The sequence below is a fragment of the Taurulus bubalis genome (genome assembly GCF_910589615.1).
Source record: "Taurulus bubalis genome assembly, chromosome: 6".
Classification (NCBI taxonomy): domain Eukaryota; kingdom Metazoa; phylum Chordata; class Actinopteri; order Perciformes; family Cottidae; genus Taurulus; species Taurulus bubalis.
In genome coordinates this window covers 13886740-13912655 of record NC_136594.1, presented here as the reverse complement: position 1 = coordinate 13912655, position 25916 = coordinate 13886740, and the positions used below count along the sequence as shown (strand labels likewise).

The 25916-nt window shown below is 40.0% G+C and overlaps 4 protein-coding genes across 4 annotated transcripts; 3 read left to right on the top strand and 1 right to left on the bottom strand.

Moving 5' to 3' along the window:
- ppp1r27b (protein phosphatase 1, regulatory subunit 27b) lies at window positions 1-1628 on the top strand (the record flags this gene model as incomplete). Its single annotated transcript, XM_079219759.1, has 3 exons — window positions 1-223; window positions 363-513; window positions 948-1628. The coding sequence occupies 3 exons, from the start codon at window positions 1-3 to the stop codon at window positions 1069-1071; spliced, it is 498 nt and encodes a 165-aa protein (XP_079075885.1). The 3' UTR covers window positions 1072-1628.
- A 418-nt stretch (window positions 1629-2046) lies between these two features.
- On the bottom strand, window positions 2047-3045 carry anapc11 (APC11 anaphase promoting complex subunit 11 homolog (yeast)). Its single transcript, XM_079219078.1, has 2 exons — window positions 2779-3045; window positions 2047-2366 (listed from the first exon to the last, which is right to left on the bottom strand). Exons 1-2 carry the CDS (start codon window positions 2885-2887, stop codon window positions 2221-2223), a joined length of 255 nt encoding a protein of 84 aa, XP_079075204.1. The 5' UTR covers window positions 2888-3045; the 3' UTR covers window positions 2047-2220.
- A 3287-nt stretch (window positions 3046-6332) lies between these two features.
- On the top strand, window positions 6333-9376 carry LOC306738522 (THO complex subunit 4-like). Its single transcript, XM_079220385.1, has 6 exons — window positions 6333-6557; window positions 7263-7415; window positions 7499-7646; window positions 7739-7805; window positions 8547-8742; window positions 8834-9376. Exons 1-6 carry the CDS (start codon window positions 6363-6365, stop codon window positions 8846-8848), a joined length of 774 nt encoding a protein of 257 aa, XP_079076511.1. The 5' UTR covers window positions 6333-6362; the 3' UTR covers window positions 8849-9376.
- Window positions 9377-14696: 5320 nt separating this feature from the next.
- Window positions 14697-25825, top strand: LOC306738189 (rho GDP-dissociation inhibitor 1-like). Its single transcript, XM_079220016.1, has 6 exons — window positions 14697-14768; window positions 21367-21555; window positions 21896-21979; window positions 23013-23089; window positions 23485-23548; window positions 23975-25825. The coding sequence occupies exons 2-6, from the start codon at window positions 21369-21371 to the stop codon at window positions 24172-24174; spliced, it is 612 nt and encodes a 203-aa protein (XP_079076142.1). The 5' UTR covers window positions 14697-14768; window positions 21367-21368; the 3' UTR covers window positions 24175-25825.
- Window positions 25826-25916: the final 91 nt, after the last annotated feature.

Below are 25916 nucleotides of genomic sequence, written 5' to 3'. Positions count from 1 at the left end.
ATGAAATACTACAAGTGCCCCGTGTCCCAGACTATGGGAATCAAGGCCCAGGACTGTGGCGTCCCAGTAGGCTGCAAGAGCTCTGCTTCTCTAAAGCCACTCCGCAGTGTGCACTTCCCCAATGACATTGTTTTCCTGGACTATGTACGACACGGGGAGCTGGAGAGGATTGGACTTTTCATACGAGCCAGAAGAGTCAACCTGGACACCATCTACCACTCCGGTGAGAGCTCATGAAACATTTACACCACCCTGATCTAGTAAATGTTTGTGTAGTTGCACATCTTGTTTTCTTGTTTTTAAACCACAAAATGATTCGATACTGAACTGATGGATTAGTTTTTACTGCCCTCTCATTGCAGGCATGGCCGCCATTCACGAGGCCGTCCTGTCTGGGAACCTGGAGTGTGTGACACTGCTGGTCAACCACGGGGCAGATGTCCACCAGAGGGACGAGGAGGGATGGACCCCACTGCACATGGCCTGCAGTGACGGCTTCCCACACATTGCACGGTCAGCATATATACAGTAGTCTTTTTATATCCATATATATATATATATATATGGATGGGTATATATATATATATATATATATATATATATATATATATCGATAGATATGGATATATATATATATATATATATATATATCGATAGATATGGATATATATGGTTATATATATAGATCCATTTGTACAAGGAATATTGCTTCTGTCAATTAGGTATTTGTGCTTTAAGCCTACTCTTTAGTGACACACACACACACACACACTAAAGCTCTCTTATGCCACAGAGGTAAGAGAAGCTGGAGGATTTACTGCATTCTTGCACCCCACTGACCTTCCTGACACTGAAGTATGGCAGAAACTCACGTTGAGTTTGCCAATGTGGCGAAGCAGCAAGATATGTGCCCTTTTAGTAAGCAGGTTGTATTGTGTTTCTTCCAGCTACCTTCTCAAGCTGGGTGCCGACCCCGAGCTGGAGAACGACTGCAGGGAGAAACCGTCTGACCTCATTGACCTGGACAACAAGGAGCTGCTGGAGCTCTTTGGTCTGGCTATTAATGACTAAGAACATGGTGCTTTTCAAGCCACAAACTCATCTGAAACCTAGTGACCAGTCAATCGACTGTTCTGCGAGGATGGACAGAAAAGGCCACGTCAATTCAGCAACCTGATTTTGTGAGCGGCCTCTGATCTGGAGGTCAAAGACTGTGGATTTCTGGCGAAAAGACGGCTGCTGGAGCCGTCGGCTGCCTCCTGACTGGAGGGAACTTTTGCTGGTCGGGGCTTCCCCCTGAACTCCAACAATGCAGATGTACTGTGTCCTGTGTTTATGTAGTGCGATGAAGTGAACGAATCAATTGATTTGTTGATTGGGATGTTGCTGGAATTGTGGCTTCTGAATCATCTGAAACTGTTTCACTGTGAACTCTGAGAGCTAAGATCAACCTGCGGTAATTGCTTTTGGTGAAAATTAGTTGATGTTTTTTTTATGTTTGGCTTCTGATCACTTTTAACTTTATTCATCAGTTGTTTGTACAGTACATGAATCGTTCGACTTTTTTTTTTAAATAAAGATGAATGCCATTTGCTTTTGGTCCTAGCACTGAGAGCAAAACTGGTCAAAACACCGGAATGAACATCTCAATAAGCGTCGCTTATGCTAATGTTGTTCTGTGTATGCCCTATGGGTAAATAAATAGATAAGTTTGCTATCAATGTTGTGTTTTCAGCTTGCCCCACTGCCCCCAAGTGGCCAAATTAAACTATTTTAGCTTTAAAGATACTAAAGTTATATATATATATATATATATAAAATCTTCAATTCCATTTCAAAGGAACTCTTATATAAACTACTTGTAAGAACATCTTGACGCCTATTACTGGAAACGCAAAACAATCTGGTTAATCTCATTAAGAGGGATTAAAGTCAAAATCAGTCAGCAGCACACTGACATTCACGCAGCTTCAAAACCGCTGCCAGAGGCCTCTGAGGCGATCAACCATACTGATGAAACACGGTCGCGAAGCAAGAGGCATACAGTGCATGTGAAGAAGGTTTTATTCTATTTAATCACAGACTAAATCTGTCAACAGAAATACAACAGGTTCCAAAAGTCCTTTGCATTACATCAGATGAGGAATATAAAAACAGTTATGTACAGTTTAAATAAAATGAAATCCAAGAATAGGCACCATCTCTGCAGGCACCACAGGCTCATTCTTTGAACTTCCACTCCTGTCGGCACATGGGGCACTGCTGCTGGACCTGCTGCGAGTTCAGCCATTTCAAGATGCAATGCATGTGGAAACAGTGGGAGCACTGACCCCAGACCAGCGGGCAGTCATCCCCCGGCACTTTACCTGTAAAATAAGTTGAATATTACTACTCAGTTACAATAGTAAGAAAAGAATGTCAACCATCACTCATAACTTAATATATTGCATATTATGCCTTCCTTACTGCATCATTGGTTTTACTACGACAGCTCTACGTGTCTGGCATTAATATTAGCTGAAACTAAACAAAACACTATGATCTTTAGATGGATTTAAATTTGCATCACCTTTTATTACTACATAACTGTACATGATCTGATTTATGTTCATGCTACATGGTTAACCATGGAAGCGCCTCAGTTATATGCACATATATCTAGCTAACTGCTGGAGTTGCCTGGAAGTTCTGGACGTTTCAAGAAGCAGAAGCCTAGTAAATATCTACTATTAATGTCAGACACGTAGAGCACAACATCGGGTTAGCTTGGCTACTCACAGTCTGGGCAGCAGCCATTGAAAGGCATCCTGCAGATCCCACAGTTTTCATCATTCGCCACCCACAGCCAAGAGGCCACTCCGTTCCACTGTCGGATCTTTACCTTCATCCTGCGTGTCTGACAACAGCAGAAACACTCAATGACACGCTAGCTAGCTACCTGTGCAGCGATATCGGCCAGCGTACTAGTTAGCGTCCAACGTCTCCTTCAGATATCCGTAGATATATGAGATGTGTTTATTTGCAGTCTATAAGTCATGTTGTGCCCAGTTTGATGCTAGTCAACAACATAAAGCTAGTAATTACTTTAGGAACCCGGGCGAAATGTCTTCTTCTTCTGTTGAAATTCCAGCCGGCTGTATGCTTGGAGGTGAAACACTGCCGCCCCCATGGTCAATTAAAGTAGTGCGCAAATGGACGAGATAACACGGTTGTTGTTTTGGTCAAGAAAACCTTCTTTTTTTAAAGAAGAAGAGCATATGTTATGTGTCAAAATACTCTCAACTCTCAAGTCTGGAATTCCTCATATATATTCACCTTTACAAGAAGACTTTAAAGTAGCTATTATTGTTTGTTTAATCAGGAGAATTATGCAGTCGCTTGCATGTGTTCAAATGTCCGTGGATGTGCATTTCTGTGTCTGTCCACGGCTAATCTCGCATTATTATTTTTGGGATCCTGGTAGTTCTTTAGTTTACTTCGCGGGGACTGTATTTATCAGCAATTCAATTTCATTGAACACATATCATCTGACAGAAAACTGTAAGACACTCAACTCTGGAGATAATTTAGAAACGTTTCAAACTGCTTTGGCCAATAGAAATGTCACCTGTATGGTCCTTCGTCATATGCATAATCCTCAAATGACAGAAGAGTGGTTGAGACAATGCTGCTGTACAGTGACCTTTCAACATTAAGGATATTGTAATGCAAAGTGAGGGGAACACAGTTACACCTGAGGAAAAACAAGTCATACCTGTTTGAGATATACATTACATTACATTTCATTTAGATGACACTTTTATCCAAAGTGACTTACAATAAGTGCATTCAACATGAAACTCAGAACAACAAGAATCAAGAAAGAACAATTTCTTCAATAAAGTTAAACTACAGTGTCATTTAAGTGCTAAAGTGCTACTATTGTGCTACTTTCCTTATTCAAGGTACACTCGAAATAGACGTGTTTTTAGTTTGTGACGGAAGAGAGACTTTCTGCTGTCCTGGGCCCTGTTCCTCGTACCTGGTTTACTGAGTTAGCCGGATAATTTTCAGGATAAGATGACGCAGGTCAGGCTTTTTGGTTCCTCGAAGGAAAAAGGAAAATCACCATAGCAACACATCCAAAAATGTGAACCTGCTCCAGCGCAGGCTAACTGAAATTCACTGGATAAGCTGGCCACTCCCACCGGACAAAAAAGGCAGCTCCCTTCCTCATTGATGAAGGAGCGATGTTAGTTATATTAGTTTTATAGGGAGAGAGTTCTTCGAGATCGCCAAGATCCGTTCTCACATCATGATGACTTCCTGTACGAGCGCTATCGATTCTGCCGACAAGGAATCATTTATTTATGAGACCTTCTCAAGCCATACATTGAACACCACACGCCGCAACCGAGCATTGACTGTCTCACAGACTGGATCATAGCCTTGAGCTTTTTTGCGAGTGGTACTTTTTTGTACAGTGTCTGCGAGGCGGAGAACATCGGGAAAGCCACTGCATGCCGTGCTGTTCGTAAAGTTTATTTAGCGCTTAAGAAACGTATAGATGTGTTCATTATATTAATATGGCACATATTGTATTGACTCAACACTCTGAATAATATTTTTGTGCTTAGTTATTACTTGCTCCCATGTCCTCTTGATGGCTGGGTTGCAACTACATGGGGGTTGAAAGCACTCAAAATTATATGATGGTGTTATTGGTACACCATACATATCATTATTGCGTTGAGAATATTCGCAACGCTTTTGATGTGAACGCAGCATTAAACTTTGCCATGATTATGAGAAAAAGGAGGATCTTTCTCTGGTCTTATTTGCCATGTTGTGGCGTTAGAAATTCAGGGTTTCAGTACTCAACGACTCCCCCTTTTGAAGCAGACAGGCACACACAATTATCTCGAATTAACGAGACTGTTTGAGCGCGGATCAGCCTTTGAGAAACCGAAATAGCCTGACGTCAATCATCGGGGTAATTTAAGGTGGATAATAGGACATTTGATCGACTTAGTTGAACCATGTACGAGGAACGGGGCCCTGATGTCATTGGGGAGCTCATTCCACCATTGAGAAGCAAGGACAGTAAATAGTCGTGACTTTATTGAGTGTTTAGCTTGCAGTGACGGAGCTACAAGCTAATTGGCAGAAGCCGAGCGGAGTATGTTGTTAATGTCAGACATGTAAAATACTCTAATATTCAGATTCTATACTTGAATGTAAAATGGGGCTTTTATTAAATGGATATAATTGATTTCAAATGAGGTATTATTCCCAATGAAAATATATATATTTTAGTTTGTTCCCTTGAAAAGTAACAATACAAATTATTGTTATGAAATAGTTTTTTAATCGGAGTGGGGGTTCTTTTCTTTTAGCATTATACATCATATATACTCTAATAAATTACTAGTCAAACTTTCTGATTTTAAAATGTTGAATACTTGAAAAAATGCTTTTCAGGAGAATTATTATTGCTGTATCAAAGTATAAAATAAATCTTCTTTATAGTAAACTGCCTCTGGGCTGACTGCAGCGCTTTATCTTATCTCAACCATTCTCTATTCTTTTTTTTTTTTTTGTCTTTCATCCAGTGATGGAAGAAGTACTCTGATCTTTAAAAACAATACCACTGTGTAAAAATACTCTGTTACGAGTAAAATTCCTGCACTCAAAATCTTACTTTGGTAATATACTTGAATTACCAGAAATCGTAAAAAGTTTCAATGGATTATAATCATTTTCATATTGATCATACATACACAGTTGTTAAGGGTGGAGCTAAATTCTACTACTTTATTTTATTCCATATTAATACATCCTAATTCATTAGTTGATTTATATTTTGTATTATTAATCTGGATCTGCAAAGTAACTAATGTTGCCAAGATATTTTTTGTGGAATAAAAAGTATTATATTAGCTTCCTAAATGTAGGCAATGTACAAAAACCCTCAACATGGTAGTTAAGTACAATACTTGAGTCAATTTGCTTTGCTACAATCCCCCACTGCTTTTATCACAACAAGTTTGTATTGTATTGTTTTGCATGTAGCCTATAATAAAAGTAATTTTAATATCTTCAATTGTCTGTGTTTGCATTACCATGCTACCTTGCTGCAAAACAAATATTTCCACATGTGTTGTTCACAATTTCAGACTTGTAGCAAATATGTCAATAAAGTTTTTGTAAAAAAAGATGAAAGAGGCGGGACTTCTGGTTTCTCGTCACTTCCGCAGAGTATTTACGCATGTTCCGCTAGCAGTAAGACCGCGCCACCCGAGGAAGCAGCCGATAAACAACCGCGTCGCCACACCGAAAGTTCTTTGTTCGTCTTCGCATCAGCTCAACGCGCAGCCACCACCATGGCCGATAAGATGAGTATGTCCCTGGACGACATCATCAAGCTCAACAAGAAAGGAGGCGGCGGCCGCGGAGGACGCTCGCCCGGCGGCCAGGGTGGAAGTTCAGGTCGGGCCGGTGGCTCGTCGAGGCCGGTGCGGAGTCGACAGAATAACTTCAACCGCGAGAGAACCAACAGATCCACGCCGTACACCCGGGTATGAGAGAGACGGCGTGAAACGGAGTGACCAGCGGACACGAAAGTGCCGCGTGGTTTCATAATGTGTTTTTAATGCGTTTTTTTTTTTTTTTTGGTCATGGATTTTAGACTGGTAGCAGTTTAGCTTCAATGGTGAAGCCGGATAGCCCCCATTATTAGTTACCTGAAATATATATTAGCCGTTTCCCGCGTAATTTACTTTGCATTTGATGTGTCTAAATTAGTTTTTAACTTCAGCTTTGTTCGGAAACAATAGGTCGACCATGTCGGCTTCAGTAAAACATGTCCCCCATGTGAGAATTGCGGCGGATGGAGCTTTGCGCAACATGGCTGCTTTGTGTCTGAAGTTGTGCCCTAAATGTTGGCCTCTGTAATGTCAGCCACTGGTCGCCATTTCTTAACCTGAGAATTATCCTTAATTTGAAAATGTATTTTAATTTTCTGAATAATTTAGTTGGTATGTGTTCTTAATTTAGACCACGTAATTAATTGCGTATCCTGATCATGCTAAACTATTGTATCACGAAGTATCCATTGAAATACGCTCAATTATCAGCCATCCCAGCTTCACTAAGATTAACACTGTTTTTCTGTTAAATTTTATTTATATATATATATATATATATATATATATATATATATTATATTAATTATACTCTCCAAATCTAGCTTTTATATCTAATTTTTGTTTTGCTCTTCACAGCCCAGAGAGTTGCCAGACAAGTGGCAGCACGACATGTTTGAGGATAATGCTGGTGGGCACAGACAAAGTGCAGCACCGGAAAGAGGTGTGGAAAATAATGGCAAGCTGCTGGTTTCCAATCTGGAATTTGGCGTCTCTGACTTGGATATCAAGGTAATTTATTGAACCTGCTTGAGCCACTTTGTTGGCATCAATGTGTCGTGAACATGCCTGATGTTTCTACTTTTGATCCCCAGGAATTGTTTGCGGAGTTTGGGACATTACAGAAAGCATCTGTGCACTACGACCGGTCCGGTCGCAGTAAAGGCACTGCAGATGTCCACTTTGAAACTAAGGCAGAAGCACTCAAAGCCATGAAGCACTATAACGGAGTCCCACTTGATGGTGAGGATTATTGTCTACATTTTCTACAATAGCATTGTCGTAATGTGGTTGCTTGTTCAGAAGTTCTCAGGAAAAATGCTCACTTTTTTTAGGCCGCCCCATGAAAATCCAGCAAGTGACTTCAGAGGTCGAGGCTGATTATAGACCTTCCACACAAAGGTAAGTCATGTGAGACAGGACTATGCCGCTTGTGAAGAGATCCGTTATTGGTATGATGGCGGGAGAACGGTGAAACATTTATAAACTAACAAGAATGGGCTGACTGACGAAGTCCAAGCTAGGGGTTCATTAGCACACCGGCGTGGAAGATGAGCCACACATCCTCCACCAATAAGACTAAGGAAAACAATACCTATTTTTATATAATTAACTTAAGTTGGGTATTAAGCAGAAAATTACTTGTACTAACCTTTAGTTAGTTTTCTTACTTGAAAGCATTATCAATGCAGGCCTACGGTTAGTACACGTTATTTGCTGTTAACTGCATATGCGTGTTGGCTGTATTTGTGGCGGTTGTGTGAAATGGATGTAATACAATAGTGTGGTGGTAGAAATACTCTGATTCTTTACTTAAGTAGAAGAAGAAATACCAGTTTAAAAATACTCAAAGTATAAGTACTGAATTCAAAATGTTAATTTAAAGCCAAGCAGTATTACAGTACTAGTTGCATTCCATCACCGAATGGCCGTTATACAATGTATTCACTGTAGCATACTTTATTTAATGATGGGCAGAATAAAACTATGCATGTCAAATATAATAACGCACACAATGTTTGTGATTTTTGTATGTGTACATACATGTGTGGCAGTGATGGGAGGTTATTAGATATATATATCTTTTTTTTACTGTAAATATCTGGTTGGATCTATATATAAAAGTGTCTGCTCTTGTTGCAGTTCAAACAGGGGGTTTGACCGCAGCAGGCTTGGACAGCCCAAGTTTGAAAGGAGTGAGCGGAGTGACAGGGGCGAGAGAGGTGAAAGGAGGCAAGGTGGCGGCGGAGGCTTCAGAGGTCGTGGACGAGGAGGTGGAAACAGACCCCAACTTTCAGCAGAGGAGCTGGACGCCCAGTTGGATGCTTACAATGCCAAGGTGTGTACCCGGCTTCCATGAAATAAGTATTCTATATTTTGACCATACTGTGTATATTTTATTATAATTGCGTTTCTCTTTTAAATTTCAGATGGACACCAGTTAAAAGTGCTCAAAGGATGATGCTTCTGTCCCCTTTTTTGTTTAATCTCAATTGGATATGATCGGACTTTATTCAATTTTTTTTTTTGTTGCTTTTTTTTTTTTAAACATTTCATTGTACGGACCATTATATTCTGTTGGTTTTAATGTCTGTGTTTTTTTTGTTTTTTTTAAGCCATGCTTCAGTTTTGTGGATTTTTAAAAAAAAATTCTCCCCCTCCTGGGCCACCGGCTCCTGTGCTTTTTTTTCCACATTTATGGACAATTGCTGTAAACCTGCAACATGACTTTCTTTTCTTAATTCACATAAACATGATTCAGTGATTTGACAGACTGTAATGTTAATGTAACACAGTTCTGTCATTTGGTACTGTATACTTGACATATGAACATATTTCAAAGGGTTTTGTACATAAATAATTATATGGAATCGTCTTTCTGGTGTTTTATTTGCAGAGGTCTCTTCTTGGGACAAAGTTGAGTTGCTCTTTACTGTGACAGTTTTGGCCTTTTTATATATAAAAAAACATTACAAAAATGAGTTGTCTTTTCTTCTGTATATTTCTTAATGCATCATTTACTTATTTTTTTTTTTTTAGCTATTCAGTTGTCTTACTAATGTCAGCTTTAGAGCAAGACAATGTTGCTGAATGTGCCCACAAGGGAGAATTATTGGATTATGGTGCTGGTGGAGATCAGTAATGTCAGTGAAACGGTGCTTAGTGTGCTTATAATAATCACTAAACCAAATGGCTTAAGCAGCTTTTCTTTTGTGATTTTTTTTTTTTTTTTTTTTTTTTTTTTTTTTTTTTTTTTTTTTTGTTACCACCATAAACTTTAAAATGTTAATGTCCCATTCATGGCCAATCTTAACGATCCCTAATTAAGTCAAAGAATAAAAGAACAGCACTAACATTACTAGTAGTACATGGTGTGATGGTACTGTAAAGTTATGCATTTGTTAAATGTCTATGCAGAAAATTACATTCAAACATGCTTTTAGGTGGAGCACTGCACTTTCGGACAGAAAGATGGATCATTACCTCTTGATAGTATTCTAACCTTGCATTGGTGTTATATGGCATCCAGATAAGGTGCCAAATTACGTAAGCGCATTGCATTCACTGGATAAAGAAAAAATAGACTCCTTTTCTCGTAATTACGAGATCCTGATCTCGTAATTACGAGAAAAGATAAAGAAAAAGGAAACGTCTGTAAATCCTCTCTCAGTGGCAATGATGGCGCTATCGTAGTTGATCTGCTATTATTACCTTCTCGGTTTGAGACAGTGCGAAATACTGATCTATACTACTTAAATACTGACTTAAATACTAATCTTACTGATTATGTCAACGGTGCGCAGGCATCTCAAGGCGTTAGGATTGTTCAGGCGGAAAGCCCAGTCTGACGTGCTGGATGTCGCTCTGTTTCTGCAGGAGCAGTTAAACCAACACGGGATGCTTCATGGATACAAATTTATGCATTTGAAATGCATCCAATCTGGTTTGGTAGTGACTGTAACGGACATCTGAGAGTTTAAAGTATTGTAATAGTTTGTTCCTTTTTTTTTTTTTGTCCTTTATTTTAGTCCGTTTTGTTACTGCAGTCGGTGCATTTCCGGTTGCGCTCTTATTTTGAAGGTACAAAAAACAGAAGTTGTTAGTAAGAAACGGGCAGAAAGGAAAAGTTGCCATAACAACGGACAACAGTGATAAAAAGGTTACGGATGTATTAGTTCAGCACCTGGCTGATATGGGCACAAGGTTTGCACCTGTTCAAGTTCATTTTTTGAGAAAATATTGTTTTAGATTGTTACATTTTTGTGTCTGTGTCAGAGCTTAAGCTAACCAACTGCTATTTCCGTTTTTCTTCATAGTTCTTACGGTGAGTTCAATAAACCTTTACGAACCATCACTTAAAGACTCCAGACTATAATTCTGCCGGGGATGCTGCAGTGACTCAAAGAACTGTGCGGCACCTGTTAAAAATCCTAGATCCCCAAGGAGTAGCTAAGGCAACGGAACCGTCTAAGAAGACGCCTGTACACATACATGCCATACAGTGGCCAGTATGGCACCTTTCGTAATCAGGTCAGGATGTCGTAATTACGAGATCAGGATGTTGTAATTACGAGATCAGGATGTCGTAATTACGAGATCAGGATGTCGTAATTACGAGAAAAGATCTCGTAATTACGAGATCAGGATGTTGTAATTACGAGAAAAGGGGTCTATTTTTTTTTTATCCAGTGAATGCAATGCGCTTCCGTACCAAATGACTGACCTTTGACTGAAAAAAAAATAATTGTGATGTTGATTGAGGCTTTTTTTTTTTTTTTTAACAAAATGGCTCCTACAATTAGACATCTACTTCACCCTGAATCAGAAAGACCGTCCAATATGGAGGCTAAACCACCTATTGCTCTCTGATAGAGACTTTTGCCATAAAGTCACCAAATCCATAGATTCCTTCATCGAAATTAACATGTCCAGCACAGTCTCCTTCTCCCTTCTGTGGGAAACGCTTAAAGCAGTTCTACGAGGGGAAATCATTTCCTTCACATCATAATCAAACAAAATGGGGAGGCAACAACTACAAAACTTGACTGAATCCATTTACAATCTCGATAAGCAGTATGTTTCCAATCCATCACCTGAACTTCTCAAAAAAAGGTAAAATTTACAATTAGAATTTAATCTACCAAAAAAGCAGAGCAACCAAAAAAACAAAAAAGCAGAACAACTACTGTTGTACTCCCGTGGACGGTCATACGAGTATGGGGACAAGAACAGCCGGTTGCTGGCTCAACTAAAACGGGAAGCAGCCTCACGACTGATTCCTGAAATTAAAGATAATCATGGAAACTTGAAAACTAGCCCGCAAGAAATTAACACAGTTTTTCAGACGTACTACACAAAATTGTATACCTCTGAATCTACCTCAAGTAAAGGACCAATGACAACATTTTTAGACGGCCTCGACTTCCCATGTCTTGAATCAGATAAAATCACGGAACTACATCGGACAATAGAATTGGATAAAATCCAGGCAGCAATTACAACTATGCAGAGTGGCAAGACTCCGGGGCCTGATGGCTTTACAGCAGAGTTTTATAAAAAAATTTAAGACAAGCTTTCTCCAATTCTTCTCGAAATGTATCGGCAATCGCTGATTATGGGTACTCTCCCACCAACTCTCTCGCAAGCAACCATCACACTTTTACTAAAAAAGGACAAGGACCCGTCTGACTGTGGATCCTACCGACCAATCTCACTTCTTAATGTAGACTCTAAAATCATTGCAAAGGTACTGTCACGCCGACTTAAAAATATTACCCCTTTAATTATTTCTGAAGACCAGACTGGTTTTATAAAAGATTGTCACTCATTTTCCAACATCCGCAGGTTACTTAATAAAATTCACACTTCTCACTCCGCAGTTATCTCATTAGATGCTGAAAAGGCTTTTGACCGGATTGAGTGGGAGTATCTATTAAAGGTTCTTCAGAAATTCGGTTTCAGTGATGTTTTCACCTCCTGGGTGGGAGGAATAGAACATCGTGTATCACTGTGCGCCGACGACCTGTTGTTGTATGTGAACGACCCAGTGGCATCTTGTCCTTCAATCGAATCAATTCTGATGGAATTTGGTTCTTTTTCAGGATATAAATTAAATTTAAAAAAGAGTGAATTGTACCCAATAAACAATTTGGCTTGTCAGATTCAGCTATCTTTAGTACCTTTATGTTTAGCCAGTTCAGGTTTCAGGTACCTTGGTGTGAACATAACTTGTCTCTCTTCATACAGCTAACTTTAACCCCTTGGTTGAAAATATGAAAAATGACCTTGCTAGATGGCGCAACCTGCCCCTGTCACTACCTGGCAAGGTGCAATCTATAAAAATGAATGTATTCCCCAAATTTCTGTACTTGTTTAGATGTTTACCAATATTCTTGCCAAAATCCTTTTTTCAATCTATTGACAAAATTATTCTAAACTTTATCTGGGCAGGAAAGTCACCAAGAGTGAGCAAGATCTTTCTCCAACGCCCGAGGGACATAGGTGGCCTGGCTCTTCCTAATTTCATTTTTTACTATTGGGCAACTAACACTCAAAAAAAATCATTTTGGATTAATGCCCCGGAGACTGACTCGTGTCTTTTGGAGGCTCATTCCTGCTACTCTTCATCTCTTCCTGCATTGGTGTACTCATCTCTTCCGATAAAACTGTCCAGCCACTCTTCCAACCCGATTGTCCTCGCTACACTTAGAATTTGAATTCAATTTCGTCGTCACTTTAAATTCCAAACCGCTTCCTCTATGGGTCCGATTAGTAAAAATCATCTATTCCCACCGTCTGTAGTGGATAAAACTTTCTAACAGTGGGCAAAATAAGGACTGATGTGTTTCAGGGATCTTTATGACGATTACCACTTCTCTAGCTTTGACTCTCTTTGTAAGAGATATGACCTGGACCGTTCAAATCTTTTCAGATATTTGCAGGTCCGCCACTTTGTAAGGAAACACTTCCAGTCATACCCTGACCTCCTTTGCAAAACACTTTGGGAAAGCCTACTAGACACGCATCCAACTCAGAAGGGGCTGATCTCTAAAGTTTACAACCAGATCATAACGACAATAGATACCTTTTCTACAATCAAAGCCAAATGGGAAAGTGAGTTGAATGCAAACTTGACAGAGAAATGGTGGGTGGGTGTACTGAGGAGGGTGAACACATCTACGTCCTGTGCCAGACTTGGTCTTATTCAGTTCAAGGTGGTCCATAGGATGCACTTTAGTAACAGCAGACTAGCTAAAATGTTCCCAGAACATGATGCAGCATGTAACCGTTGTGACTATCCTCAAGCAGATTTACCACACATGTTTTGGACGTGTCCTAAACTTGGACAGTTCTGGTGCTATGTTTTTGGCGTGTTATGATTAATTATTTTTCCTTATTTATAATTGTTTAATTTTTTAATTTTTAATTTATTAGTTGTATTTCTTCTCATTTTTCACTTTATGTTTTCTGTTTGCTCTACCTTCCTGTCACTTTATGCAGTACTACTGCAAACAGAACAACACACACACAAAAAAACTTGTTCGCTGATCCCTGTCGCTATATTGTGCACATTCTCTAATAAAGTATATATATTTTTTAAATGGTAACCAAACTAGTATTGCTAACCAGACTGAAATTACAACCAGGTTAATGTATGAATGTGTCTGATTATAACTGACTGGACTAAGATGAATTTGTCTGTCAGAGACTTGACCTGTTACATTCATTAGGTGCTATTGTCTTGCACACTAAATTATGACAGCAATTAAACTCTAGAAGTTGTACTTTAGCATTATGAAGGCTATCAAGGCCCAGATTTATAGAAGCAGACAGATAGATAAATGTATACTGTATTCATCCCCAAGGGGAAATTTGTTTGTGGAAGCAGCAGCAAAACAAAACAACTCAATATATACAACAGAACAGCAGAGCGTATTAAATGTAAGAAAATTAAACATAAAGAAAGTGCAAAAATGCAAAGTATATGCAGTTTATATCAAACATAAGTCTATAAAATGTGTCAATGAGCGCCACCTCCTGACAATAATAGGAAATATGATCCATTCCAGAGAGCTGGCTAAAGTTAAATATAATTATCAGTTTGATAGTTGATTGGCTATTGATCGCAAAGATGCTCTAATAATACACTCAAATGAAAGTAGAATACTACCGGCTCGTCACCTGTGACGTAATTCCTTCTTTTGGAAGGTTCCAAAAGGTTCCGGAATCGTGTTGCGCGCGCAGCACACTGGGCGGCGCCGCCGCCGTTCCCTTGTTCGCCATACTTGCTCTGGAGCGCAGAGTAACGGACGCACTGTAGCGCCACTGCAAAGGCACCTGAAATCACAACTGCATTACATAAAGGTAAGTCGCGGCCGTTTCAAGGGCAACTAATAACGACACGTCTAGTTTAATGCTAACGGTCGCACTGTGCTGAAGCCGTTTGGAAATCGCCCCTGCTCTGCGTTACCCTGGTGATAACTTGTTCCGCTAATGTTAGCTTGGCTGAATTCTTCCCGATTGTTCCCAGCGATCCAGCTAGCCACTTGTCTCTCTCTTCAGTCCCACCCTGTATCAGAGGGTCGCGGCTATGAAAAGTTGAGCCACATTAGTGAGTACAAATCCATTTCATCACTCGCGCTAGTTAACTCTACCGCAGTTAGCAGTGTGCTGTCAATAGCGGTGTTATAAACGGTTTTATGAGAATATGGCGAAAAGAAAAGCGGGGATGGTCAGTGCTAGCTAACATCCCCGCTGTCATGACACACAAGGTACCGTTTACCACTGTTGTAGCTTCGGTTAGCCGCTTTATTGTAGTCTTGACTTGACACACCTATGGTGGAGATTTCTTATGTAGTAGTAATATTACTGATTTATAAGTGCTGTGATATATAACATTGATGAGTCAGTCAAACTTAAGTAACACAAAAGCACAAAGGGGAACCATTTTCATTGTTTAAGTTACATCTCTTCAATGTATGTCTGTATTATTTGAGACTTTGAGTGTTGTTGCCCTGCGGCTTGTAATAATACTAATAATACTACTACTAATATAAATAAATATATATATATATATTAGTATATAATAATATACTATTATTATTAATAATAATCATAATATATATATATTGCAATATATATATATATAATAATAATAATAATACTGAAATAGATTTACTCACTCAGAGTGACCAAGGGTTTAATGTCAGCAGTTACATAATGCATTCACTCTGAAGCCCCGCCCCAACCAGCACCTTTCCTGTCTATACAAACAGCCCTGATCCAAATGTTGTCTCTTGTGGATCTGAAATTGAGTGTATTTTGAGTTCAAAGGAATGTTCAGTAAAAAAATGCCTGAACTACTTTGCCTCAGTGTTTTGTTTTGTGACCCATCCTCTACTGCAGTGTTTTTCAACCTTTTTTGAGCCGTGGCACATTTTCTACAATAAAAAAATCCTGCGGCACATCAACAACCCAAAAAGTTACAAAATGTCACATTGTAGCATAATACAGTATATATGGTAGGTAATTATTATTAATGTCCCATTGTAACATAATACAGCATATTGTAGGTAATTATTGCACTACCTACTGGCATGGAAGAGTATTCAGTGTTTCAAGTAAACCAGATCACTTTGTTAGAAAAATGAAAATAAAGTTATGCAAAAAATAACTAATATTTAGTTACTACTAAATAGCGTATTGTGGAAAACAATAAGCTATTTTTTTGCAAAACAAAACAGAATGAGTGCAGATGTGTGAGCATCACGTTGTATCAGTATTAGTGGCTGCAGTGAGCTAATTTCCTCTACAACTCTTTTATAAACGAGGTTGTAGATTTGATATGGACACTCTCAATTCATGCTCCATGTTGAGAGACACAACAGCAGAAAGCCGACCTCACGGAGATCTCATAAAGATCGGCTTGTGGCGAAATGACTAGAATCGGCGACTCGCGCATGCGCAAGCGTAACCTATTAACGGTGGACGGTGAACATTTAAAATCAGCATTTTCTCTTGCGCCCCACCTGCAATAAATACCTCCCCAGTTTGATAAATACTGACTTAAAGGAAATATGGTGTTCATTTATTTCAATGACAACCACAAAGTGTGCAGGCTTTGTTACTGCTATGTGTTTTTCGGGCTTTTGAAGGATATTTCCAGAGCCTCTCGATATGCAAAGTCAGAAACGTCATTAATGGAGCTCCAGGCTGCAGGCTGTTGGATGTTTGTCTTGACCTGCAAACACATGAACTGTTGGGCTTTAAAAGTGAGAGCTCATAGCTTAAAATAGTGAAAGCTGCAGCAGCAAATCCCATTCTGAAAAGCACGCTCGCTGCTCTCTCTCGTTCTCTGTGTGCAGCGCAGAGCACAGAAGAGTTGTAGACGCGACCCAGAAATGACAAGCTGTGTGTAGATAAGATCAATAACATACGGCCGTTTAGTCTGTTTAATAGCAGAACAAGGTGTAGACCTGTTCTATATTACTCTGCCAGCCACTATATTGCAGCTCAGACGCTCAACAATGGAAAATCATTTGCGGCAACTCAATAGTATTTTTTTGGACCAATTAAGTGAAATTGGACATTTTCCTACGGCACACCTGACGATCTCTCACGGCACACTAGTGTGCCGCGGCACAGTGGTTGACAATCACTGCTCTACTGGGTCTATGCGGTAGTTCCCATAAAAGTTTAGTATTTTAACTTGCATTCCTATTATCCAAAGGTAACATGGTACATACATGCCTCAACTAAACCACATTATGTTCTGTAAAAGAAATGTTATAATAATGCTTTGATATAGCGCATTTCTAAATAGGAATCATTCACCCACTGATGAGAGGAGCGACCATGCAAGGTGCCACAGCAGGACTATCTAACATTCATACACCGTAAGCGCAGCTACGGGAGCAATTCAGGGTTAAGTGTCTTGCTCAAGGACACATCGACATGGGCTAGCGGAGCGAACCACTGATCCTCTGATTGAAGGACGGTCCTGCTCCCCACTGAGCCGCAGTCGCCCATTATCTTATTTAAATGGTGATTTGATCACAGCACTTTGTCACTTGCTATTGGTTCCTTCAGGTGCCAGGATTTGTGTATGTATGGAATGGTAAGAAAGAGCAAAGGAAGATTTTGAGCAGTTTTTTGGACCCTGCTCAGGCATGTTTACTGCAGACTAAAGCCAGAATTCATTCCTTTACCGCTTCCTTTGACGGCTGCTAGTTTGGGCAGGTCAGAGGATAGACTTGGGAAGAGGTATGTTCAGAGATTCTCACTTCAAACCAGAATGAGGAATCTGTATGGTGATAAACACTGCTGCCTTTACAGATGTTCACAGGAGCAATGTACATTTAAGTTATGATAAGTGTAGATATAAAATACCTGGCAGCTGTTTCTGCTTCCTCATTCCAAATTTGCAATGTCCAAGAATAATGAAGATTTTATTTGCATTATACAGTTGGTTCTGCAGCCCTACTATCGTCGTTTTCACACTTTTCTTAGCACGGAGGTTGGGAGTGGCTGCTCAGAGCATTTAAATCCTGTAGTGGTAGCTGTCTTTGTGTCACGTGAACTGATGTCAAGAAGGTATTAAAGGAACATTTAGGGGAATCTAAATCTAAATCTCACATGTAAAAACACAGCAAACGCAACCGCCTAAAGGCTTTTCTTCTTCTGCTGGCTGAGACAAAGAGGCCAGGAGGAATGTTTTTCATTATCTATAAACTTCCCTCTGAAGTGTTCATTATTTTATTGACATTTTACATTAGAGCAGGTTCTAGTTGTAATAAAATCCTAAAGATGACTCTCCCTACCTGTGGTTGGGGACCGCTCCTTTAAACCGTTATTACTGGCTTCAAACTATTTGAGGGAGATAAAGGTGAAATTAGCTCAGTTATTTTTCGTTATAGCTGAATGCATGTCTGCAACTAACAATTATTTCCCTCCTAATCAGTTAATTTTTTAAGTTTTTCCTTTCTGAAAATAGTAGGGAAAAAACTCACCATGCCATAATATTGCTTTATTTGTCTAATCAACAGGTAAAAAAAGTTTATCAAAATATTTGCATCTTATGCTAGGTTCACACCAAACGCGGTGCAATTTTTCGTGGCTTATCGCCGTCGCTTCTCTCCGTGAAAAAGAGTTATCTTTTCTGCCATCGACTATGGAAGAAAAAAACACTAGTTCTGCTTTCTACTTGTTGTGGAAGTCCCAAAAACGTTGGAACGTTAAACGCCCTCGTGTTTGGGTTCTTAACACCATCCGCACACAGCTCGGTGAATTTCACCGACTTCTCCAGGAACTGTGGTCTCCGTGGCTTATCTCCGTAAAAACACCATTACCGTTTCCGCCAACCACCATGGAAATAACCACTAGTTCTGCTTTATACTTGTTGTGTAAATTCCACATACGTCGGAACATCAAACTCCATCGGATCTGGTTTCATAATATTATCCGTAGTCCCACAACAGCGTCTGAATGACGGCCGCCACCAACGCTACTTCAGCAGCAGTTTGATTCAACAACGGCAGGACGCCAGTGGTGACTGGCGGAGCTTCTCAACGCTGATCGGCTGACGCAACTATGACTCACGGGATTTTTTGGCCAGAATTGGAAAATTTCAACTTGCTCGAATTCGCCCCGCGTCAAACGCGCTATTCGCGCCGCCTGGCGGAAAATTTGCGTCTTTGCAACCTTTTGCGTCTGTGCATTTACTTTGCATGTACTCTACTAATAATTTGCGTCGCGTTTGGTGTGAACACAGCATTAGAGCTTCAACTAACAATGAATTGTAATATCAAATACATTTTTATGCTTATCAATACGGCTGTAACAGCTGATAATGAGTTGTGCTGTACTCTAACACACACCGACTCCAGCTCAGTGCAGCATGAGACACACATCACAGCAGAGAGAACAAAAAGAGCCAAAGTATGGCTACATTTTATGTTGATAAATGCAATAAAACCCTTACAAGTACGGAAGGTAATACCATCAATGTACCAAAAACAAGCAAAAGATCTGCTTGTTTTTGGTAGAAATGCAGTTTTTGACTGTTCCTCATGCTCATCCATCCACTGCAGATAACATCGGCATTCAAGTATAATAAAATCATGTTGATTATTTTATTTTATTAACAATCTCTTTTCTCAATAACAATAATCAAAAATAATCGATAAGAGTATCGATAAGGAACCAAACTGATAAGCAGTATCTAATGTACCTCAAATGGGACAGAACTCATAATGATTCAATTATTTGCACTGCATTACTAAAAATAAGTATTCCAGGCCTGTGTAGTTATGCAGTGGGATGGCCTTAATGTGAATGTTGAGTATTTTGGCATGAACAAAAACTCTTCCTGCTTTTCCTATTCATTGTTTCAGCAGAGAGATTTTTTTTCAACACTAACTTCCATAGCAGGGAATGACCCTTCCACAGGAAAATAAAGAATAAACAGACACGTCTATTAACTGTCAAATTCAAACTTACGGTAAAATTAGCTAAGCATTAATGTAACTTGTGTATTTTGAGTGTTACGTTCTTGACATTCTTTCTTAATTATTTTTTAAAAACAGCTTGTTTGACACTTGTGATCTTAATGCATGGAAGTAGGAACATGGTTGGATTGGTACATTTGTTTCTAAAACATCCCTGTAAGCTATATATTTCTTTCTCATACCAAAAGAACACAGTCCTTTTGCCACCTGAGACATTTTACTTGCCTGATAGCCAAACTTACTTTTCTGAAAAATCATAAAAGTGTAAATACAAATGTGACTTCTAAATGTTCTAATTTAACTGTTGTTGTCATATATACACAGTGGTTATTTGCAAGAAACACACCATTCAAATGATAAGAAAATAAATGATTAGCTGTTTGCTAGAAAGAGACCCTGTGCTGTCGGCAGACCCGGTAAATGGACCCATACTTGTATAGCGCTTTTCTAGTCTTCCGAACACTCAAAGCACTTTAACACCATTCATACACTGATGAGAGAAGCTACCATGCAAGGTGCCACATCAGCATTATCTAACATTCATACACCGTAGGGCGCAGCTATAAGGGCAATTTAGGGTTAAGTGTCTTGCTCAAGGGTTAGCGGAGCCTGGGATCGAACCACCGATCCTCTGACTGAAGGACGACCCTGCTCACCACTGAGCCACAGTCGCCCCGCCTCTGCGGTCACTGCGATTACTCTGAGCAGCATGCATGTCAATGCATCAATATAATTAGTGTCTGATTAAGTTAGTTGTTCCAGATGTTGCTATGCTGTTAGCCATGATACTGGCCAAGCAGGACTGTGCTGGCATCTGGTTGCTCACGTTGATGGCTAACATTTACCAGCTCTCCTGCAAATTTCAATAAGGATCACGTTGTTTTTTCACTTGCCCGATCAGACAACTGCATGAGGCATTTCACTTGTCCGACCACATAGTTTACTTGCTCCTGCCAAGCGGTAATGTCCATCCCTGCTTACTAGTGGCTGGACCTGTGAGAGGCCATACCCTCCCTGGGAATGATTCTGTATCATATGATGCCTAATGCCTCATTCATTTCTCTCCTAGTGGTGATGATGTTATTTCAGAGAAATGTGTTTAGATGATATCACTTAGCAAACAGAGTTAGGTCATCAGCGGCAGCAGCCGCAGCGTTAGGAGAAATGCTGCTGCAGCCGCCTAATCAGCACAACCTCACAGTCGCACACCAGAGTAGCTGCAGATCAAGTAGGCTTGACACTTTCTACAAGCATTCCTCACTTTCATTATTCTGGTGGTCATCTGTTTGTCCAGTGATTTACAACCTCTTCCTCAAGTGTCCATTCCGAATACTGGAGGAGTTATCTGCCTGCTGTGTGTTCGGAAGTCTTTTTCTTAATTTTTCTTCTTATTTTTCTCAACCCGACCTGCTTTTTCTTCTTCTTTTTTCTCCCCTTTTCCCCCAACCTGTTTACAGACATGGCTGAGGATGAGGTGACTCCAGAGCAGCTAACAGCCATCGCAGCTGAAAACGAAGAGCCAGAGCTGGTGAATTACAAGCCCCCAGCCCAAAAGTCCATGAAAGAGATTCAGGAGCTGGATAAGGATGATGAGAGCCTACGCAAATATAAGGAAGCTCTCCTTGGCTCTGTGGACTCTGAGGCTGGTAATGCTGTGTGTGTGTGTGTGTGTGTGTGTGTGTGTGTGTGTGTGTGTGTGTGTGTGTGTGTGTAGTGGGGGTGGGGGGGGGTTGTGGTTGTGGTTGTTGGACAGTTAAAGAAGCATAGATGCATGAATCCAGATTTATCTGCAAATTACACCGAGTAACTTTAATTGTTCACACAAACGCTATTCTTTTGGTGTCCTCGACATTCTGATGTTATGATTTTTCTGGTCTATCGGAATTGAACAAATATCTGCATAGTATGAAAAGGTGTTAAACAAGGATCTGTAGGCAAGTATGTTTTTCTTTATTGAACCAGCCCGTTTCTTTGATTCAATCTCAGATCCCCATGTTCCCAATGTCCAAGTGATCCGGATGTCTTTGATCTGTGAAACCGCCCCAAACCCCCTGGTGCTGGACCTGCAAGGTGAGTTCCTGTTCCGGAGATTACTTAGTTGTTAAAGTGTAAATGTAAACATCGACATTAGAGGTGTGAAAACTCCTTGATGCTGATGTGCATCGATGCAGTGATGGAACACATTTGGGAGTTTGGTTTAATTTTTCTCAGTGTTGCATTTACTATGACGCTTTTTTTTATTTATTTGTACATCCACAAAATGAGTTTGCTTGAAAGTCTAATATCTCCACATGTATACCCGATGTGCTCTTGCGTCTGATAAAGACACACAAACAAGCACACGCACACGCACACACACACACACAAACTCTGTGCGTGGAGCAGAGAGACACAACTCTGCAGTTTGCTAACTTGTTTCTCTCGCTCCAATATTAGCTGATCTGTTTCAACAATGTTGGGCTGAGCAAACGTGCATGCAGGCTGAAATTCTCCCGTGGGGTTCTGTCGGGAGATGCAGGGACTTAAACCAAGTAAGAGTAGAAGAGCTACGAGTGAGAAAAAGTCTGCTAGCTGCTCGGCTAATTCGTGCAGTATAGAATGCCATAGGCACTCAGGAAGTGAAGAAATGTGAAAACCTTATTTCTGTATATTACAGCACACATGTAATGCACTGCAGATGGATTTATGTTTTGATTTTGTAATGTGTATGTCCTTAGGTGGGTTACACAAACTAATATTTAAAATTCAGCATTTTATAATATAGACTGTAGTCATATTTTTGAAAGCACTTTCTTAATAATAATAATAATACATTTAATTTATATAGTGCTTTTCCAAATGCTCAAAGACGCTTAATAAAGTGATGTTGGTGATAAAACGTAATAATTGATGAAAACTTAGCCATGTGCAGGAATATAGAACATTGAGGATGTGATACATTAAGAAGCTCAAGAATAGTTACACATTTAAATAGTTGACAGTTGAATTGTAATCATAATTTCAATTGTGAGGTTAGTTAAGATTCACACCTCAAATAGTCACTGTAGTAGTTATGAAGAAAATATTGATGCCTGTGCTTTGTTCCATTTTTGTTGTGTAACAGGAGACCTGGAATCCTTTAAGAAGCAGGGATTTGTTCTGAAGGAGGGTGTTGAATACAAAATAAAGATCAGCTTCAAGGTGAGATCTGTGAAATGGCAATAAGAAAGGGATGTTAAGGCCTGAAACAGACATTTAAGCTGTATCATACTAAATAGAAAAAAGCTCCGGAAATAACAGCCTCGTGTCATTATATTCATTAGGTATATTCATGATATTGATTTAGTTTTTATCCAGCTATGCTCATAGGACTCGTGTCTGGAGCAGGGCGGTAGTAATAAAAAAAGCGACACTCATGATATCTTTTGATATCTCACTGAAAGAAACGGGTTAGATGCTAAAAGGAATACTCAGCATTCCTCCATCCTATGAGATTTATAAAGTTTTAGGGGCCTCAAATCGTTAATTTCTTATCCCTGTGATTCCCCAAGCAGACATACCTGTTGTTGTCTTTAACAATGTTTGTCCCTCCACAGGTGAACAAGGAGATTGTTTCAGGACTAAAGTATGTGCAGCAGACATTCAGGAAAGGAATTAAGAGTGAGTGAACCATTCCTGTTGACCGGTCCCACAAAAACACCAGCGCTTCCTCTTAAATGCTCAACATTTATAAAGCAATTAGCTATGTTTCCAGTAATGTCTGGAATTAAGATAAAAGCCTAATTTGTACTGTATATTTTCCCCCCACTGGTGAAATTCTTAAATTAACAGAAATAACAAAACAAAAAGGTTGCCCCAGTGTCTTAAGGATTTAAGGTGCTGATCACAGACCTCAACGTACCGGGTTGAACTAACAACCTTTTCTTTTTTTGTCATTCCTATCCACAAGAAAATAAATATATTCATTTAAATTCTGACAGCCAAGGGTGCTGAACAAAAAATACAAATGAAGACAGTTGAAATAAAGCGTGTGTGCGTGTATAAGGATATAATCTCACCATAATGTCCATTCTCATCTGTTAACAGTTGATAAATCAGACTACATGGTGGGGAGCTATGGGCCTCGTCTCGCTGAATATGACTTCCTGACGGCAGTAGAGGAAGCTCCTAAAGGCTTGATGGCTCGCGGTAACTACGAAATCAAATCCAAGTTTACTGACGACGACAAGCACGACCACCTGTCCTGGGAGTGGAACCTCAATATAAAGAAAGACTGGAACGACTAAAAGAGGCCTTTTGTGTTCGGGGGCTAGAGAATCAAAAATCCCCCGGTCCTGTGCGTTACTAAGCCGCCGCCCATCTTCACCCTGTGTCCACCATTTCTGCCTTCTTTGTTTTTACTTTGTTGTGCATTTCATGTCTTAGTTACTGCCGCCTTGTCTTAACACCCCGCCATCCTTCCCACCTCAGTCAGCATCCTTAGCAGCATCCATCCAGCACCTTTGCTTGACATTGCTTGCACACAAGCCACTTCCTCACTCCCTCTACCCTCCCACTGAGCTGTTCCATGTAGCACCTTATTTCCTCACACCCAGCCCTGTTTTTCTTTTCTTTTTTATTCTGGATTTTTGCTGCTTGAAGAGATTAACCCCGCCTTCCACCTCTCCAGAATGGTGTCTTCCTCTCTCTCACTATGAAGTATGTGGAAAAGCAACTGTACAATCAACTTTTGTTTGCCTTTTTTATATATAAGTATCAATGGTTGTGTAATGTGACTGTATTAATATCACTGTATATCAGCTGTTGTATCCATAGCCGGCCCCACCACATCATCCACCCCTCCTCCCTACAGCTTTCCTTTGCTTTCTGTCTTTTGATATAATTACCAATACCTGCCTTGTAAAAACAATTCATTCAGAGCTGCTCTACAGGGCCTCTGCCGTCCCTCAATGTACTCACCCACTCCCCTTCATATGGGGGCTGGGGCCAAAATGAACAAGGAAGGAAAAAGTATAAGAAAAAAAAAAAGAAGCTGAACTATGTAATGACTAATGTCTAAACCTGTTAATGTCTATTTAGCATGCCTTGTGGTGCTTGCTATCAGGTAGTCTGTATAACAAGGGCTTACTCTCGCTTCCAACCAATAACCACCTGTAGCCCTGTCGTAGTGGATAATATGTATACATATACTCAGATACAGGCTCTGTAAGATATACTGACCTTGTGATTCGAGGAGACTGAATGTTACAGAATTGGAGAAATGTTGCAAAACCCAGTGAAAATCAGTATTGATGAATCTTGGCCCTCTTGTTCCTTTTAGCCATGAGGCCTTAGCACAAACTATAATTATGTGAAGAAAAACAAATATTTCTAACTGAGCATTTTTTAGTTCCTTTTTGCCTTAATGTACATCATTCCCCCAACAAAGCCGCCCCCCACCCCTTTTGCTCATTCAGATCGCTTCATAACTTGTAGCCGCAGTCAGGGCAGCCCAGGTGTTGAGTTGTATCAGAGAGAGCACAGGAGGAGGCTGAGCCAGGCACCGTCTGCTGCTGGAGACCTCGGCGGTGTCTGGTCTCACCCACAGAGCGACACTGGTAGTGAAGGGAGAAAGCTAAGCATCCTTTTTACCCAGTGACCCTCTTAGAAAGCAGGTGAATCACGGTTCAGGTGACACTACCAATGAAACATGCTCGATATCTAATGAGAGGGTTTTTAAACACAACTGACCAGAAACATTTCATCGACGACAACTCGTACTGTACCAGAACATATGGATGTAAAAACTATTTTGTTTTGTTTCTTCTGATAACTATGTATTCCCGCTCCATACATTCCTTCACATTGTACAGTTTCTATGAAAACGCTGGCATGCTGGTGGGGTTGGATGTTCTATCATTTGTGATTGCTCTTCTTGGCCAATAAAGATTTTGCTCAACTTGGCTTCCAACACTGGTGTTTTGAAAATAAGTAGTACTTATTTTTTTACTGCGGGACATTCAATTCAGTTTACTCATCTTGAGTACTA

Excerpts from the sequence above, each read along its gene's own strand:
- LOC306738189 (XM_079220016.1), top strand. The coding sequence starts at position 21,369 with ATGGCTGAGGATGAGGTGACTCCAGAGCAGCTAACAGCCATCGCAGCT. Across the intron at positions 21,556-21,895 it reads CTCTGTGGACTCTGAGGCTG|ATCCCCATGTTCCCAATGTC; the intron begins GTAATGCTGTGT and ends ATTCAATCTCAG. Across the intron at positions 21,980-23,012 it reads CCTGGTGCTGGACCTGCAAG|GAGACCTGGAATCCTTTAAG; the intron begins GTGAGTTCCTGT and ends GTTGTGTAACAG.
- anapc11 (XM_079219078.1), bottom strand. The coding sequence starts at position 2,887 with ATGAAGGTAAAGATCCGACAGTGGAACGGAGTGGCCTCTTGGCTGTGG. Across the intron at positions 2,367-2,778 it reads CAATGGCTGCTGCCCAGACT|GTAAAGTGCCGGGGGATGAC; the intron begins GTGAGTAGCCAA and ends CTTATTTTACAG.
- LOC306738522 (XM_079220385.1), top strand. The coding sequence starts at position 6,363 with ATGGCCGATAAGATGAGTATGTCCCTGGACGACATCATCAAGCTCAAC. Across the intron at positions 7,416-7,498 it reads TCTCTGACTTGGATATCAAG|GAATTGTTTGCGGAGTTTGG; the intron begins GTAATTTATTGA and ends TTTGATCCCCAG. Across the intron at positions 7,806-8,546 it reads TATAGACCTTCCACACAAAG|TTCAAACAGGGGGTTTGACC; the intron begins GTAAGTCATGTG and ends CTCTTGTTGCAG.